This window comes from Octopus sinensis, linkage group LG2, assembly GCF_006345805.1.
Source record: "Octopus sinensis linkage group LG2, ASM634580v1, whole genome shotgun sequence".
NCBI lineage: Eukaryota > Metazoa > Mollusca > Cephalopoda > Octopoda > Octopodidae > Octopus > Octopus sinensis.
The window spans coordinates 155636338-155656768 of record NC_042998.1 but is presented as its reverse complement, the minus strand read 5'-3'; the positions used below and the strand labels follow the sequence as shown (position 1 = coordinate 155656768).

The 20431-nt window shown below is 38.0% G+C and overlaps 1 protein-coding gene across 2 annotated transcripts in view; it reads right to left on the bottom strand.

The window, feature by feature from the left end:
• LOC115232405 (sperm flagellar protein 1-like) overlaps positions 1-17397 on the bottom strand; it is a 65001-nt gene extending 47604 nt beyond the window's left edge. For both annotated transcript variants that reach the window (XM_029802260.2, XM_036500318.1), the window contains exon 1: positions 16993-17397. In XM_029802260.2, the coding sequence (XP_029658120.1) occupies positions 16993-17095 (103 nt within the window). In that variant the 5' untranslated portion in view covers positions 17096-17397. The remainder of the gene's footprint in view (positions 1-16992) is intronic.
• Between the last annotated feature and the right edge of the window lie 3034 nt (positions 17398-20431).

Below are 20431 nucleotides of genomic sequence, written 5' to 3'. Positions count from 1 at the left end.
ATTTAATTCTTGCGTCTCGAAACAAGCCGATAGAAATTTCTAAAAAATTCCATTATTACCCGTATGGTCTCAATTTTAGAGTTAATTCATAAGAATTTTCTCCTCCTCAGCGATAAATACGTAAGATACTCATGGAAAAAGCAAGCACTAAGTCCTGACCAGACCTAAGTACCCCAAATATATCCAAAATAGAAAATCTTCAGCACATCTCGAGACATGTGTGATACGAACTAGAAACTTTCACAGAGCAAGAGATGTGCTGAAGATTTTCTATTTTGGACATATTTGGGGTACTTAGGTCTGCCCAGGACTTAGTGCTTGCTTTTTCCATGAGTATGAGTAAGTATTTCATTTATGTCTTACGTATTTATCGCTGAGGAGGAGAAAATTCTTATGAAATAACTCTGAAATTGGGACCAATATGGTAATAACGGAATTTTTTAGAAATTTCTATCAGCTTGTTTCGAGATGCAAAAAATTATAATGGTTATTGACAATTTTGTCTATTTTCGGCATATTTGGCATTAGAATTTTTCTTTTGCCCTTATTTTATAAGTTATATATATATATATATATATATATCTTATTATAAAAGGCAGATTTTATCTGCCTCCCTTTGTATCTTATAGAAATCTACAATATAGGATTTCTTCAATTACAATTTACCTAGCATTTTAAAAAATATCTACGATGTGTCAACGATTTAAAAAAAAAATTTACCTACATTTTTTTTCCATTTTTAATGCATTTTTTTCCTATTTTTTTGCTATAACTCTCTAAAAATGCTTATATAGTTATTTCCCTTACAAACCCAAGCAACGCCGGGTGATACTGCTAGTATATATATATATAGCAATAATAAATCTCTGAACGAGATGTAAACAGTAACTGCTCGACAACGTAAAGTATACTAGCCATCTCAATATGGCTAACCACTAAGGGTAGGTGTTACTGTAGCTTTTAGCCCCAGGAGATCATCGTCTCCAGTTGGCTTTAGGCACACTTTCTGTGCCCTTATGGTATTTGCAAAGGGAGGTCATACCTCTCTCGTAAACCTAAGCGACACGCACTGACTGCAGTTTCTAGGTTTTTGCCTGTCTTCAGTGTACGGCAGTCACCGGTTTACGATGAAAGGGAGACTTTTTTGCAAATACTTATAGGTTTTTCTAGTAACTTCCATCACTGATTTCGAAAAACTGTCTGCATGTAATAATAAATCTCTGAACGAGATGTAAACAGTAACTGCTCAACAACGTAAAGTATACTAGCCATCTCAAGTGTGCCTAAAGCCAGCTGGAGACGATGATCTCCTGGGGCTAAAAGCTACAGTAAAACCCACCCTTAGTGGTTAGCCATATTGAGATGGCTAGTATACTTTACGTTGTTGAGCAGTTACTGTTTACATCTCGTCCAGAGATTTATTATTGCTTGCAGACAGTTTTTCGAAATCAGTGACGGAAGTTACTAGAAAAACCTATAAGTATTTGCAAACAAGTCTCCCTTTCATTGTAAACTGGTGACTGCCATACGCTGAAGACAGGCAAAAACCTAGAAACTGCAGTCTGTGCGTGTCGCTTAGGTTTACGAGAGAGGGATGACCTCCCTTTGCAAATACCATATAGAGTTACACGAGGTTAGCCATATTGAGATGGCTAGTATACTTTACATATATATATATATATATATATATATATATATATGTATGTTAGATGGGGGTTAAGGTGTGGGGGAAGAGGTTGGGATAGAGCAGGTTCTAGTTGTAGAGGAGCTACATGGCTACTCACATTTAGGTAAGAGAGTGAGAATGAATTAGAGGTATTTCCAAGGAAACAGACAGTGGTGATGAGGTGTCCTGGTGGCAGTTCAGTAGCAGAAGTAGTAGTAAGGAAGTGAGGTTTGCAAGAATGTGTGGGGAAAGAGATAGGGGAAGTGGGAGATAGGTAACATCTGTAAGATTGAAGGAAGAGAGTGCACAAATAGAGGCAGGGATACAAACAGTAGATGACAGGGGAGAAGAGACAGAGAGAGAGATGATGTGTGTGGGTAGGCTGCAGGAGCAGAATAGAGAGATTAAGAGAGGTGTGAAGCATAAGAAGAGATAATTTGGCTGTCCATAGAAGGGGAAGGCTACTGTAACATGTGGGCATGAAAGAATTCCAACCATGTTTTGTGGTTCACTACCTCAACCGCTCCTTTACAGGATCCAGTGGCTAAGGACATCACCAAGAGGAACCACGACTGGTTTCAGCCCGTACTCCTCCACCGTTTCCGATGTGGCAGGGCCCCCACTTTTGGAGATGTCTTCAGTTCTGGCATTGAGTGCATTTTTTAAATTTTTTCTTTAACTTCTTATTCTTTGGCTTCTTTGATACAGCATCAACAAATGTCAGCAGGCGAATGACCCCACTGCCAAATTTCCCTTTAAATACTTCAGCAGCCAGTGCCAGATAACTGTCATGTGACACAATCTAAGCTTCAACTGACCAAAGCAAGGGAAGGGTGTTTAGGCTAACATTTAAGATGGTTCGGGGGGGGGGGGGGTAGCTAGAAAGAAAAGTGATATCAAGATGGTGGTGGGAGGAGCTGTAGTGGATGATATGGTGTGGGGAGAGAACAACAGAGTGGCTGAAGGTGCTTGTGTGTGTGTATACATACATATATATATATATATATATATATATATATGTATGTATACACACACACAAGCACCTTATCATCATCATCATCATCGTTTAGTGTCCGCTTTCCATGCTAGCATGGGTTGGACGGTTCAACTGGGGTCTGGGAAGCCAGAAGGCTACACCAGGCCCAGTCTGATCTGGCAATGTTTCTACGGCTGGATGCCCTTCCTAACGCCAACCACTCTGTGAGTGTAGTGGGTGCTTTTTATGTGCCACCGGCACAAAAAAGTTTTTTTATATTTATATATACATGGTGTTCCACCATAACTGCAGCAGCATGGCTGAAATGAATAAAAGAACACATATCTATATATAAATATATATGTGTGTGTGTATATATATATATATTATATATATATATATATATATAGGCACAGGAGTGGCTGTGTGGTAAGTAGCTTGCTTACCAACCACATGGTTCTGGGTTCAGTCCCACTGCATGGCACCTTGGGCAAGTGTCTTCTACTATAGCCTCGGGCCGACCAAAGCCTTGTGAGTGGATTTGGTAGACGGAAACTGAAAGAAACCCGTCATATATATGTATATATATATGTATGTGCGTGTGTGTTTGTGTGTCTGTGTTTGTTCCCCTAGCATTGCTTGACAACCGATACTGGTGTGTTTATGTCCCCGTCACTTAGCGGTTCAGCAAAAGAGACCAATAGAATAAGTACTGGGCTTACAAAGAATAAGTCCCGGGGTTGAGTTGCTCGATTAAAGGTGGTGCTCCAGCATGGTTGCATTCAAATGACTGAAACAAGTAAAAGAGTAAAAGAGTATATATATATATATATATATATATATATATATATATATATATATATATATATATATATACATATACATACACACACACATATATATTCAATTCTAATTTACAGAAAATGAAAGATGAAGACAGGTGAGGGAACAACAAGCAGGTGTATTAGTTTGATGCTCAGGAAGAATGGAAAAATCTCTTATGTTTCTAGCCTATGATCTCGAGAGGAAAAAATTGGAGAGAGAATGAAAAAACAGAGAGAGAAAATAAAATGTGTAGGGATTAACAGTCGAACATGATGGAATGCATACATACATACATATGAGGAGGTACCCAATAGTAACTGGAAATGATCTTTGTAGGACAAGCCTGTTGTAGTTCAGGAAGGAGGATGTTTGAGATTGACAACTCCCAAAGAAGTGGCAGAAAATTTTGAAAGAAAAATAATAACCTATCGTACATTGAACATGGCAACATGGAAAATAGAAATAGCTGCTGTGGAAGAAATAGAGAAGTGTTTGAAAGATGTTAAGGAACTGACAACTTTCTATAACAGAGGAAGAAAGTTTGGCCCGGTGGAGGTATGCTTCGTTAACGAGAACAAAGCAAAGAAGTGCTCCACTGTAGCCTTGAAATCAGCACAGTGGGCATTCTTGCCTACTTACTGTGGCAGACGCGCTACCAGAGTGAGAATACGGAGAGTGCCACCCATAATTAACGAGGATTGGCTTATAGCAGCCATCTTCTACAACACAGAGGAAAAGGTGGAAATATGGAAAATGTCCAAAACAGTGGAGGTCAATTGGTGGGGGTATGGCCTAGAGGTAATGGTCCTTATCAGCCTGCCTGACCTCCACAAAATGACAGAAGAAATTGTCCTGCCCGATGAGACCAGATTGAGAGTCATGGTGGAGGGCAAACCACCAATATGCTTTAAATGCGGAGTAAGGGGGCACATGAAGACAAACTGTCCCCAGAAACAAGAACAATAAGTGGTGGAGGAAAGAAGTCATATAGAAGCGAATATAATATTGGAAAAGGAAACAGAATTTACAATGGTAGAGAAGAAAGGAAATAGCAAATCTCCACCGAAAAAGAAAAGAAAAGCGGAAGAGAAAGAACAAGAGAAAAGGAAAAATGAGGAAGCAATGGAGAATCAAACTCAAGAGCCAGAGCCTTCAATGAGTAAGGAGAAGGAAGGACAGAAAAAACAGGGAAACAGATAGCAAACAGAAATGAAGACACCTGTTACTGGTGTAGAGAGTCAAGAAATACAGCTGAGAAAGCTATGTAAAGGAAAACATGAACGAGTGTTAGTCGTATACGAGAAAAGCATAGAGATGGAAAAGCGTATAGCAAAAATGAAAGGTATAATAAGAGTGAAATTAACAGATAATGAAGAGGACTGTATTATGAAAGCAGTGCTACTGGAGAACAACAGAGTGGCAAGATTAAAAGAAATATTTGGAAGCAGAATGGAAATGATAAAAAAATGGTTTCAATACAATGAATTACCGCCTGTGGTAAAGTACGAGGATTTGATGAACTACGCAGTATAAGTATGATACATGTTGGGTGGAATTAGAAGATTTGAAACCCTTTATGAACACTTAAAAGGAAGTGAGTAAAATCTGTGTTTTATATAAAGAAAAAAAAAGGAAAATAGACTGTTAAAAAGTTTAAAGGAAAAAGAAAGATACAGAAATAAGAAAAAGACTGCAAGAACGTTGATTTAATTGTAAAAAAAAAATCATGGGTTCATCTTAGAGCGGGACCGAGAAAACCATCTCATATTCATTGTAATTAATTCATTTTACTTTCATTCTTTCATGTGTTTTTTGTTCCCGCATGTCTGTGTATGTCTCCTCTGTGTTTAGGCTTGGTGCCTGTAATAAAGAAAATAGCTGGTGATTGTCACAGGTTACTACCCAGAAACCTGGGTCCATGTGTATCACGTAAGGCTAGAGATGGGAACGGTGATTTCATTTCGCAAATACTGATCAGACATAGTGTATCATTAGTCAGCTGGAGGAGATGTCTTCCTGGGGCTATAAACTACAGTAGCATCATCCCATATGGGTCAGCCACATTTAGGTGGTAAATATGCTTCATGATGTCATGCTGCTACTGTTTACATCTCCCTCAGAGATTTGTTATTGCTATGTATACATTTATGTACATATATACACACCCTATTTCAGCAAACCAAAATATATCTCTACCTCACATTTCCTCTTTCTCATGCACTATGCTTATCTCTCACTCCCCAATCCTGTCCTCATTCTATCATTGCTATCTTGTCCCCACCCACCAACACACTCTTCACACTCATGTGAAGTCTCTACTCTAAACTCGTGCAGACCTTGTATGTGTGTATATGTGTGTGTGTGTGTGTGTGTATATATATATATATATATATATATATATATATAAATTAGAAATGGAAACAAAATAATAAATTGAATATATATATATATAATATATATATATATATATATATATATATATATATATATATGTGTGTGTGTGTGTGTGTGTGTGTGTGTGTTTTACATATAAAAAATACAAAATGGGATAAGAACGCAAAACATCCAGACAGGTAGGTGATGATACAAAAATGGGACAACAAAACATCCAGATAGACAATACAAAGAAAACAAGGACGGGTCATTCAGAGTTTTCCTTCCTCAGTTGAGTTCCAGATTATCTTTGCAATTTCAGCTAGTTATACTAGAGATTGCTCCAATCTGGCCAGCCCCAAGGAAAAACTAAGCTAAGAGCATTAGATTCCTTGGAAGAAAACAGCAAACGTATAAAAAATGGAGAATGTTACACAAATACAAATAACAGGACACAACAACAGGTGTCTTTCGACTAAGGGTGAATTAAATTAAGCTGGCGTGTGTGGAAGTAAAGCCTTACAGCAGGGATACAAGATTTCACAGGCACAGGGAGGAATATAGATGTTACACAGACGGCGGCTGAACCAAGAAAGAAAGGTCAGGCTTGGTCGAACACTGGTCACTTGGGGAGAGAAGAGAGAGAGGTAGAGGCAGAGAGACAGAAGAAATAAGGAGGGGAGAGAAAAAATGAGACGGACACAGTGAAGTGAAAAGAGGAGGGAAAGTGAGCATGAAGGGAAGCAAGGAAATGTGAGATAGTGGGGAGGAAAGAATGAAGAGTGGAATGAACAAAGGAAGCATGAAAGGGCTGACAGAAAGAAGGAAAGAATGTTAAACTAGCAAAGCACTCGGAGAGCACACACCTCTGCCAAACAGCTCATTTCCACCCATATACACGCATGCTGAAAATCGCCCAATTTCCCAAACCAACGCCAGCAAAAACATAAACCTCCTTGGCGGAGGTTTAAAAAAACATAACACAGCCATATGATTTTTAGAAAAAAAACCTTTAAAAACAGGAATCATCTGAAGCAGTTATAATACATCAATAACAACAGTAAGCTAGTTTCATCATACAACTAAAAAGAAACAACAATTATCTAAAGCTTGAGTGATACACACAATGCGAGTAAAATAGCTAATAGAGAAACGAAAAAAACTTTGGAAACAGCAGCGCCACCATAGGTTACGTTGAAACAATGAATGTGTTTTCAAGGGAGATAATCAAAGAACGTAACATTGTAATGTAACAAATGAAAAATCCTTCAAGAATCTATAAAAATTCCCAGATCACTACAAAACTTTCATCATCAGTTCTTTGTGTCATTACCAACTTTTCCTGCAAGTTTCATCAAATATTGTTCCCAACTTTTTGAGTTATTTTGCACACAAACTGACAGATGGACAAACCAACACTGATGAAAACATAACCGCCTTCCTTGGCAGAGGTAATTAACAAAACCTAATCATTAGGCACAGGAGTGGCTATGTGGTAAGTAGCTTGCTTACCAACCACATGGTTCTGGGTTCAGTCCCACTACATGGCATCTTGGGCAAGTGTCTTCTACTATAGCCTCAGGCCGACCAAAGCCTTGAGTGGATTTGGTAGATGGAAACTGGAAGAAGCTTGTCATATATACATATATATATATATATATATATATATATATATATGTGTGTGTATATGTTTGTGCATCTGTGTTTGTCCCCCCAACATCTCTTGACAACCGATGCTGGTGTGTTTACGTCCCCGTAACTTAGCAGTTTGGCAAAAGATACCGATAGAATAAATACTAGACTTTCAAAGAATAAGCTCTGCGGTCGATTTGCTCAACTAAAGGCAGTGCTCCAGCATGGCCGCAGCCAAATGACTAAAACGAGTAAAAAGTAAAAGAGAGTTATTCCCAACATTTTTGATTATCTCCCTTATACCGAAAAAATCACTGATTACCACCCCCTGTTTGGAAATCTTTTCATCACACAATAGTGAAAAGATGACACAATATTGGTAAAGAAATTTGAAAAAAAATATATAAAACTAGTTATTCTTCTGAAAACAATGTCACTACACACAAAATTTTACAACATTTTCCTAACATGACGATTTTAATATATTTTATAAGCATATAATACAAGTCTTCTCTAGTTTTTCATTCTATTTTATTTTCTCATATATATATATATATATTTTGTTTTGGATTTGGTTTGCAAGATTCTTTACATAAGTTCATGTGTTGAAGCATATTCTGTTATGTCTGGGGAGAGTTATTTTCTTTTTGTGCCATATAATGTCAAGACTATTGAAAAGATTGCAAGACATAACGAAAATGTTAGGAAAATAAAAATAAGAAATAAGTGGAAATTTTACCGGTGAGTGTGTTACATTATAAGGCACGAAAAGAAAATTACTCTCCCCAGACACAACAGTATATATATATATATATATATACTTGTTCTCTTATATGTAAGTACAGATTTCACTGAACTTTGTACGACTTCTACAACACTCTCTCTCCCCTCTCTTACATTTCTTAGCCTTTCTTAGTTTGCACTTCACTTTGTCCCTGTCTCTCCCTTTTTCTCGCTCTCTCTCTTCTCCCTCTCCTTAATTCCATTGTTCCTCTTTTTCTCTCTCTCTTCTCCCCCTCCTTAATTCGTTTGTTCCTCTTTCTCTCTTTCTTCTCTTTTCACGTGACAGCTGGCCGACTACTGGCCCGTTTTGGTTTTGGCAGTAGTTGAGCAACATCAACATTTTTCTTCTGCTGTAAGGCTTAATTCATAAAACGCCAGCTGAATTCAATTCGTCTCCAGTCGAAAGACGCCTGTTGTGATGTCCTGTTATTATTATTTTTATTGTTTTTTTCGTATTATTTTTGTATTTATATTCGTGTAACATCGTCCGTTTTTCTGTCCTTGTTTCATATACATTCGAAGCTTTTTTCCAAGGAATCTAATGCTCTTAGCTTAGTATTTCCTTGGGGCTGGCCAGATTGGAGCAATCTCAAGATTAATCAGCCGAAATTGCAAGGATGCTCTGGTTCTTGACTGAAGATTAAAGGCTTCGAATGACCCGTCCATGTTTTTGTATCGTCTTCTGGATGTCTTGCGTTCTTGTCCCATTTTGTATTTTTATATATATATATAATAATGAAATTATTGTATACAGTGCTCATGTGCACCATATATATATATATACACGCTCCCAACACACACCTACACTCACACATATACAAACATGCATATTTGTAAATTTCAACTAAAGATATATATATATACATACATATATGTATGTATATATGTGTGTGTGTGTGTGTGTGTGTGTGTGTGTGTGTGTGTGTATAAATTAACAGAATGAGATAAAAATCCAAGGCTGTGAAAGATTTCAGAACATTTATAAAGATGTCTTACAGCTGTTTCCAGGATATTTTATATATCCCTTCATCGGAGATGGTGTGAGAAAATGGTTAACCAATAGTTATTCTAGATAAGATATGAAATAGAGAGTGAAGTGGAGGAATGAAAATAGTCGTGAGATATGCAGGGATGTTGTATCTGCAGTTCCATAATTTAGGCAGAATGGTATACATATAAGATTCCTGTACCTTGTGAGTAAGTTCCAATAGTATTTAAAATTGGTCATTCCAAGCATAGAGTTTGTAAATGGTGTTATTGAATTGATGGGTTTTTTGAAGTGACTTAAAAGTTGGGAATGTGTTTGTAAGTTCAAATCAAAAACAGGAAGAGAGAAAAAAAGAAAAAAGAAAAGCGGGGAGAGAGATAATGAAGAAATGAAGAGAAGGAAAGTGTACTGGTTAGTGGTCTGTCAGGATAAACTGATAGAAGGAATGGGGAAGTGAGGGTAATAGAGAGAGAAAGATATGAGAGGGTAAAGAATACAGGCATGTCAGGTAGAAGAAATGGGGGATGAGAGTTATAGAGAGAGAAAGATATGAGTGTAAAGAGTAAAGGAGTATTGGGTATGTAGTGATAGAGCATGAGGAGCAGTAGGGGTAGTAAAATGGTGGAATGAAGAATTTGGGAATATAGGTTAGGTTGCTTAGAGGACAGGTCAGTGCTTAGTAGTAGAAGAATATATATACGTGTGAAGATGTATATATTAAACATGTATATAGATATTTATACACATTAACACCTACACATACAACACGTACACATATATATGTATATGCATATATGCACACTCATATATACGTGTATCTGTATGTATTATTACCCCTGCAATGCAGGTATATATCTTGCATACATACACATACACACACATGTACACATATACATACAAATACAATTAAATGATTGTGATATTCAAGTATGAAAGAGGAATTAGATAGGGATTAGGAGTAAAAATGTTGATTTATAAGGTTATTGGGATTACCTAAGGGGTATTGTGGAAATATGGTCATTTAAGCATTTGGATTTGTGGTAGAATTTGAATGTGTGAAAAAAGCAGTGGTTGCATGTGCTTAGTGCCTCATTATGTTTATTTAGCAGTGTTGGAGAGTTGTGTTCTAATATGCATTGACCTCGGTAGGGAAACCCTGAATACAGTATGGATCATGATAAAGTATAGGGTGTATTTGTATTTTTGAGATGATGTATGTGGTTGGCGAGTGTTGTAGATTTACTATGTTTATCATATCTAAAAGAATGGAGGTGAGCGGCATATCGTTGCTTAAAACTTTTAGTTGATCCTATATATATGGCTGTAGAGTTGTGTAATAGATTAAGGACAGTGCACTTGTAAATTACATTATATCTTCTGCAATGGGTTTGTAACGGGCAGATGGTTCCAGGACGGTAGTTACAATTAGGTGAATTTTGAGGATTGTGTTCAGGAATGGAGGAGGTAATATTGTCAGAGGAGAGCTTAGAAAAGTGGGTAGAAAAGACTAGATTATTAGTATTATTAATGTTATCATTACCATCATTGTTATTATTACTATTGTTGTTATTAATTGTACTATTTGTAAGAGTGGTAGAGATTGAGGTGGTATATGGGCAGTGTCAGTAGGATGGGTTGGGTTATGGTTGTGGTCTAATGTAAGGGTATCTGTGCTGGAGCTGTGTGTGTATTGAGCATTCGTATGACAAGAGTTGTAGTTATGTGAGTTTTGATAGTAAAGAGAAAGCTTCTGTTTATTAGAGGCTGCTACAATAGATTCAAAGTTGGGTGGGGATGAATAGGATAGTTTCAGGGTGGATCTATTAAAGATAGAATGATATTTATGTTGCTGAGGGAAGTTAGAGTCTAGTATTTTAAAGAAGGATTTAGCTGAGTTCTTAACGTTAAGTGAGAATGGGAGTGTGTACCACAGAATAGAGAGTCTGCTGCTTTTTTTAAGGTGTCTGGGAGTAGTGCTATCTATATAATATATATACATATCTATATAATAGCAGGCCCTGCATGTGAAACCCACCGCCTCAGTAACTTTCTAGATACCCTCTTAAAACCATTCCTCAAGCATGTCAAATCACCTTCCTAAAACAATAAGCAAAAACACCCTACTAGTATCCTTCGATGTAGTCAACATCTATTCCAATATCCCCCACAACCTAAGAATAGAGGCAATTTAATTCTGGCTAGAGAATTGCACCAACAAACTCCCACATCACATCAAAAAATAATTTGTGATAGAAGGGCTAAAATTCATCCTGGAAAAAAACTACTTTGTCTTCGAAGACAACTTCTACCAACAAAAATTGGGGACTGCGATGGGTACGAGAATGGCCCCCTCCTTTGCTAACCTAGTCATGGGATATCTAGAAATTAGTCTTTATCGTAAGGTTCTAGAAAAATTTGGCAGCCCATTCTTCCTCTACATAGAAAATAACTAGAAGAGATACCTGGATAACTGTTTCATTCTTTGGCATGAAAATATATAGAAACTTAGAGAATTCCAAGCACTTATAAATGGACTTGACGTAAACATTCAATTCACGATGGAATATAGACAGCAACAACTTCCTTTCTTCGACATCCTCATTAAGAAATCTAACAATGTAATAGAAACAGATATATATTATAAGCCTACAGACTCCAAGCAATATCTACTGTTCAACTCATGACACCCTAGACACACCAGAATGAATATCCCCTTCAACCTAGCAAAAAGGATATGTACTATAGTTTATATATATGTGTGTGTGTGTGTGTGTGTGTGTGTTTGTGTGTGTGTATATATATGTGTGTGTGCTTCTCGTTCGCGGGCGAGTTCTACTAATAGCTCTCGGGAGTGGCCATGGGAATGTGAATGGGCCCCAACTATGCGAACCTGTTCGTTGGCTATGTTGAGGCCCAAATATTCTCTAGTTTCACTGGTCCCACTCCCGAACTATACGGTCGTTACATTGACGACATCATCAGTGCCACCTCACTCTCCCGTGAACATGTAGATTCCTTTCTCTCTTTCGTTCAATCCTTCCATCCTGCCCTCCACTATCTCCAACACCTCTGTCTCCTTCCTCGACATTTCGGTCAGCATTCTTCACTCCACTCTTACCACCTCCATTCACTACAATCACACAGACTCACACTCATACCTAAACTTCTCTTCCTCCCACCCCAAACACACCAAGCTTTCCATCCCCTATTCCCAATTCCTCTGTCTACGTAGGCTCTGTAGTGACGACCATGACTTTGAGACTCAGTCTCAACTCATGGCTCGCCACTTCATCCTACGTGGATACCCCCTCACCACTATCCACACCGCCCTTGCCAGAGCACGTTCCGTAGACCGTGCATCTGCTCTCTCCCCCCGAACCCGCCCTGCAGTCTCCCGCCTCCCTTTTCCCCTCACTTACCACCCCACCACCCTACCTCTCCAACGCACCATTCTTCGAGCTTTCCGGCATCTCCAGTCCGACCCGTCCACTTCACACCTCTTCCCTAACCGACCCCTTCCCTCCTTCAAATGAGCCCATAACCTACAAGACCTTTTGGTCCACAGCTTCTTCCCTGACCCTACCTCCCAACCTGGCTCGTTCCCCTGCTCCCACCCACGTTGTCGCACTTGCCCTTACCTCTCCAACACCACCCTCCTCACTGGCACCCATCATCAACCCTATCGCATCATTGACTCCTTCACCTGCACCTCCAGCAATATCATCTATTGCATCTCCTGCTCTCTCTCCCATTCCTTGTACATCGGACAAACGGGACACCGCTTGGCTGACCAGTTCGCGGAACACCTCCGAGACATCCGCCTTGCTAATGACACACCGGTCTCACGCCATTTCTGCTCCACCGGTCACTCCTTGCAACACCTGTCTGTGTTCGGATTGTCCTTGCACAGAGGCCATCCGGATTCCCGCTTGCACAGTGAGCAGGGATTAATCTTCTCTCTTCGCTCTTTTACGCCTTTTGGTCTCAGCTCTCCCCACCTTTTTTTCATCTAACCTCCCCCGACTCCTACTTTGCTTCAGTCCTTCATCTTTTCACCCTTACTCTCTTTCCCCTTCTTCCCTTCTTTCCCTCTTCTTTCCTCTTCCTCTTCTCTCTTTCTCTCCCCCTCCTCCCTCTCACTCTCCCCACAACCCCCACTCTACCCCAACCCCCAGTCGAACCCACACCCCACATGGGCTTTCCCCACTCTCGCCTCCCACCTCCCCACAACTACACCATACGACATTACACATCACATCACAACACACCACCCACAGCACACCACCCATATACCCATCCCTACATCTTTACACCTACACATACATACACATATCATATCACAACACACCACCCATCCCCATATCTCCACACCCACACACACATACATACACATGTCCAGACCACCAGCTCTCTTTCACACGCACATACATACTCTCTTATACACACACGCACCTTCATGTTGGGGCGAAGTCACTTGACCCTGTTATCTCCCCTACTATCCCTCTAGCGTCTAACTTCTGATCTCTAACTTCTGCCTGAAATCAGAACGCCATGTTGGATCGTTAGCTCCTACACGCATTTTTTTCTCTCCTTGTTTCTTTTCTGTGTATCTTTCTGTCGAAGAGTGTAGGCTCGAAACGTAAAAGACTTGTTTTATTTCTATTCCTGAGCGCCATACTAATACAATTGTTTGTTTGTACTCCACCTGCCTTCGTCTTTTGTTTATTTTCGTAAACCTGCCTTCGTCTTTTGTTTATTTTCGTAAACCTTCCCGTTATATATATATATTCATCATCATCATTTAACGTCCGCTTTCCATGCTAGCATGGGTTGGACGATTTGACTGAGGGCTGGCAAACCAGGTGGCTGCACCAGGCTCCAATCTTGATCTGGCAGAGTTTCTAAAGCTGGATGCCCTTCCTAACACCAACCACTCCAAGAGTGTAGTGGGTGCTTTTACGTGCCACTGGCATGGGGGACAATCAGGTGGTACTGGCAACGACCTTGCTCAAATCTTTTTACACATGTGCCAGTAAGGTGATGTTGGTAACGATTACGCTCGAATGGTGCCTTTTAAATGCCACTGGCACGGAAGCCAGTTAGCCGCTATGACAACGATCACGCTCAGATGGTGCTCTTAGCACCCTACTAGCATGGGGCACAAATGCCAGTAAGGCGACGCTGTTAACGATCACACTCAAATGGTGCCTTTTATGTGCCACTGGCACGGAAGCCGGTTAGCCACTCTGTCAACGATCACACTTGTATGGTACTCTTTGCACCCCACTAGCACGGGTGCCAATCATCAAATTTCACTTTGATTTCACTTGCCTCAACAAGTCTCCGCAAGCAGAGTTTAGTGTCCAAAGAAGGAAAAGGTATGCATAAGTGGGCTGGTTATGCCCCTGGCATAGGCCACAAGGTTATGGTCTCGTTTGGCTTGCCGGGTCTTCTCAAGCACAGCGTATTTCCAAAAGTTTCGGTCACTAGTCATTTCCTTGGTGAGGCCTTAAGTTTGAAGGTCATGCTTCGCCACTTCATCACAGGTCTTCCTGGGTCTACCTCTTCCACAGGTTCCCTCAACCACTAGAGTGTGGCACTTTTTCACACAGCTATCCTCATCCATTCTCGCCACATGTCCATACCAGCGCAGTTGTCTCTCTTGCACACCACATCTGATGCTTCTTAGGTCCAACTTTTCTCTCAAGGTACTTACACTCTGATGGCGATGATATTGCACAACATGCCCCATCCTTCTAGAAAGATCAGAATTCCTTTTTAAAGAGGGATAAAAATTCAAAATCAAATCTGACTTTACTAGTGCCTTGGAAAACCTGATTTATGTTATAAGATGCTTGGGCTGCCACCAGAATTATATAGGGTCAACAGGATTATCACTCAGATGCACTCTGCACTGACAGCAGATTGCATTCCCAGAATACAGAATGATACCCTTTAGAGGTACAACAAAGAAGACAGAAACAGGTATGCTGATGTAAAGGAGATACTAGGTTACCTAGCCAGAAGGAAAAGCAAGAGAAGGAGACAGAGAGTGATCAAGAATGAAAGCAGAAACAGGTGTGCTGCTGTAGAGAGAGAGAGAGAGGGAAGCAGCAAAAGTGCAAGAGAGAAGGTGGTGAAGTACCAAGGTATACTCACAAGTAACAAGGATCAGAGCATAGATGGGATGGCAAAGTAAGGAAGAGAGATAAATGGCAGCAATTGTCAGGCATGTCCTCAAGGTATGAAGGTCATAATATTCATGGTGAGGTATTGTCCAGAAGGCATGAGTAGAGAGTGGGGATTGTAGTGACTGGCAATAACCTAGGTATAAAGTGGGGTGGGAGGAAAGTAGCGATACAGTAAGCAGGGTAGGGAAAAGGGGCAGGAAACAATCATAGTATATGAAGAAATGTGAGGAGGAGAAAGATGCAGTTTAGAAAAGGAGACATAGTTTGGTTTCTTAGGGTAGGGTGTGTGAAAAGTTTATTGTTGCATGTAGGTGGGACACAATGCTTCTAGCACTCCGTTTTGTTGATGTGGACAGGTTTTCTCATATCGTCAAACATACATATCCCCACACAGTGCTTCTAGAAGTCAATTTCGTCATGGCAGGCAAGTTTTCATAAAAGCAGAAATTAGTTTTATTGATGAAAGTTAATAGTGACTGGAAAACTGATGTATGAAATGTGGAAAATATAATCAAACTCACATGAACATTTAAAAATTTTTTTGTCTGACTAATTTATTATATCATTTGGTGACAAAACTTTCTCTATCTCTTAATCAAAAAAATGAGAGAGTAAGAAGTACTCATTAAGAGGCAATCAAGCAAGAAAGTTGTCAGAAATATTCCCATGTACAGGGGGGAAAAGCTAAAGAGATGAATGAGAATAGAGGCTAGTTCATATCCATACTGTTTATAGGTGATGGCAGGAGCACTCTCAAAAATGGTTACTTTATTAAACTAGAATGGACATAGAAAAGATTGTGCACACATAGTCATGAGGTAAGAGATTCCATAAGATGAGATTTGGAGGAGATTAGTTTAAGGTATACAGTGTGGAATTGCATGGGAAGCAGATAGCAAATGCAGGACTAAGTGATATATTCTGCAAACTTAATATGAAACCAGAAAGCCTGGTTGCAGTTGTTCAGAGAACTTGCAAGCTATGTACTATGCAAAAGTATCTCCTAGAAATTTTGTCTTATAAGAGTTTCAATAGTAAATTGACACGTCTCATTTGGTTGCAGAAAGTAGTTTCATACAAGTGTTATAAACAGTATCTTTACCTGTACAGTTACAGTGCTTCAGCATGCGAAAACTTGGGGATTGTGGGACTGCAATCTTCAGTTGTATGAAGAAAGCATAATTTTCTTAAAACAACACCAATAATCTAGCCAAAACTTTATCAAGATTAGAGGTTAAATTTAGCATTTCTTTGAGAATTTTTTTTATTATATATAGGTATATTGCACCATTTTTGAAATTTGCTCAATCTTGGCCAACATCATTTTCGTCATTATCCCTAGCTGCTGTACTAGCATGAGATCTTTTTAGTTATTTATAGTTGATGCATACGTCTTACAAAAATCTAAACTATCATTATTATTTAAGGGTGCTCAGTGCCATAGGTTTCACTTTAGGTGTTTGTAAGATGAATTATCTTTTCGTTATAGACTATATGATGTTTAAAATGACGTCAAACTTAGTAAATAAAACACATTAAAAAATAAAATCTTAATTACCACCATCACAAAAATCTCTGGCAATATTCCTCTTGGGTCTCGAAAGACGATGTTGGTCAACCCAGCTGTAAATATCCTCCAGAACTGCATCTTCAAGTTCCATTGTGTATGTAACTACAGCAACAAGTCTCTATTCATACATTCATTTATGAAAATGTGCAAATGTATCGATGTATACTACTTATATAACACGTAGGTGTGTATTTACTATACAAAAGCAGAAAGGAATAATATGAAGTAAAATGTCATTAAATGTATTACTTTTATAATTATTTTAAAAGTTGGCTTTCCACTTATATCAATCACGTAGCAGTTGTAAATCACGTCAAAAAACTTTATTAGAACCTAAATTTCCCAACGCACCGGTTGCGTTTCAAACTTGAGAACTTGACCTAGTTTCATATGCTGTTTCCATGGCAATTACAGCGGTAAAGAGTTGTTTCCCTTATATACCGATTTTTATTCCAAATTTTGTTAAAAGCTTCAGTGTCAACTCGAAGGTACTTACTGTTCTCTTAGTAGATCGAACGACTATTGGTTAACCGCAACTTTTTCTAAATAACCATCAGTCTCCTTGGATTCTGTTTTCTCTTTATATATATTCAAACTAAATATATAGCAATGTATCAACCGAAACCAAATACATTATGCTGTTTCTATTTCGGGTATTTAAATAGCAACGTACGAACAGAAACTAAGTAGAAATTTCTGTTTCTGTTTCGGTTTTAGATTTTTACTTCAGAATCGTTTTAATGTGTGATTAAAAAAAGAGTTAATGTTTACATCTTGACCCGGAAATGAAATTTAAAAAACATAAATAAAATACAGGAATGAGTATAAAGCAATACGTAGGAAACGAATCTGAAAAAAAAAAAAAATACGCACAAAGCAACTGGAAAGTGCGGAGAGGACTTCGGAAAATTCACAAGATCCGAGCTTTTCCCTCATAACTTTTAGGAAAATGGGGGGGGGGTCAATGAAATTTTATAGAAATACATTTCAAGCGGCACACATTACGATTATAAAGAAATTTGTGGGAAAAATCTTTTCAAAGGGGAGCGGGGAGAGGACTTCGGAAAATTCACAAAATGCAAGTCTTTCCCCCATAACTTTTAGGAAAACGGGGTTTTTTTCAATGAAATTTTATATAAATACCTGTGAAACGGCATACATTACAACAATAAAGTAATTTGTGGTGAAAATTTTGAGGTGGGGAGAGGACTTTCGGAAAATTCTCAAGATCCGAATTTTTCCGAAATCACATTCAACTTTCTACAGATGCCCTAGCGTAATACTACTACACTACGTAGAGTTTATTTCTATCCACTTTCAATAATTTTTAGTGTTTTGGCTTCAATTTTGTTTCATTTTCAATTATTTTTACGCTTTTTTAACCATTCGTCGTTATTTTCATTCACTCGTTATTACTCTCTCTCTCTCTCTCTCTATATATATATATATATATAGAGAGAGAGAGAGAGAGAGAGAGAGAGAGAGAGATTATATATACATATTTCATATATGTAAATATAATTATTACATACATAATATATACATACATATATATATATACATATATATATACGCATATACACACACACATATATAGATATGAGGGGAAAAACTTGGATCTTGTGAATTTTCCCTGCCCCCTTGGAAAAGATTTTTCCCACAAATTTCTTTATAATCGTAATGTATGCAGTTTGAATGGTATTTCTATAAAATTTCATTGAAAAAAAACATTTTCCTAAAAGTTATGAGGGAAAAGCTCGGATCTTGTGAATTTTCTGAAGTCCTCTCCCCACCCTCCCGTTGCATTGTGCGCATTTTCTTTTTCATATTCGTTTCCTACACATAGTTTTACACCCATTCCAGTATTTTTGGGGGATTTTCATTTCGAGTCAAGATGTAAACATTAACCAAAGTGGTTCCAAAGTTGCTCTTTCTGCCATGAAAAAGGAAAGTATTTTAATTCAAAAGTAAAATTTTGAAGTACATGTTGTGTACTTGAAAATTTTAAGTTTCAATAATTGCTACAGTAGGAAATAATGCAAAAGCAGGCATTCTTTCAGAAAATGTAGCATATGTGTCAAAACTCAAATCACCTATTTGTTTGGCAATTTCCGTAAAAATTTTTTAATTTCTTTAATTTTCTTCCATGAGCTGGAAAAAGCCAACATGTACCTTTGACATCTGCAAGTGAGATGAAGTGTGAAACAGGCGAAACAAAGGATTTTTTTGTCTGTTATCAAGTTCAATTAAATCTGACAGAACTCAGAAAAATTTAGACAGGGTTTCGAATCTTGGCCAAAAATTCCAGGAAGCAATTCGTTACACATATTATGAAGGTGTATCTATGTATGTATCTGTGTTTGTATATATTTTTTGCATGTATGTGTATACCTCTATGCATTTAGGTATGTGTGTATATATAGCTGGTTTCATTCTTACCTGCTTAATCTGTGTTTATAAAATCCAAGGTTTTACATGCACTTCTATGCATTCCTAGGGGGGTGCAATGGACAGCACTATTCTATGGTGTACCCTCAGATTTAGAAAATACAGTTCACAAAATTCTTCCCACAATACGTTTCTTAAAACTTTGCTTCTTAAAGCAGAACAAAAAATAATTTTAAAACAAACCAGATGAACCAAAGTGCCTAGTCAAAAATTCCCCAGGGAAATGATAAAAGAGAGGAAGAAGTGATGAAAGAAAAAAGCAAATACAAAAAACATCAACAACAACACACATGTTTATTCATTCTTTCACTTTATCAATACTGCTTCTGATCCCATCTATACAAACAACTCTTCTTCAGTTAACCTAAACTCTAACTGTAAATCCTAATCTATACCATATCCCTAAAGTATAACCATAAAATCTTAAGCCATGCATCTTAAAAAGTTACATCTTTAAAAACAGAGAAGAGTTGAGGCAAAGATAGAAAGCATCTTCGTGTAATCAAGAATGTTCATAAAAGGTCAACAATGAAAAAGTCACGGCCAGTTGTGTACAAGGTGAAGTAGGATGAAGTGGAATAAGAGGAAGGAGAATGGTCTTAAAAGAAGTAGAAATTTTGAAAAGCTATTTTTACTGGTTTGTAATCAATCATTAAAATATAAATTTTTTTTGTATCATAGTTTTAAAATATAGACAGTCTGAATTTGCCATTTGTTTCTGCTTATAATTTCAAAATAATATTTGAAATCATTCAGAATCCAAATATAAAAAGTTTTTTTTTTTAAATTATGCATGCACATGGTTTATCATTGATTCTGGATCGAAGCATACCATGTAACTAGTCATAACTTCTAGTTTTTTGGTATTTTCAGAAAATATTTGTGAATTTGTGTTCTACAAACACTAACTCTTATGATTATGCCAAAAGACTTTTACAATTAAATTATTTTCCTTCTCCCACCTAAGGTTGCTGGGATT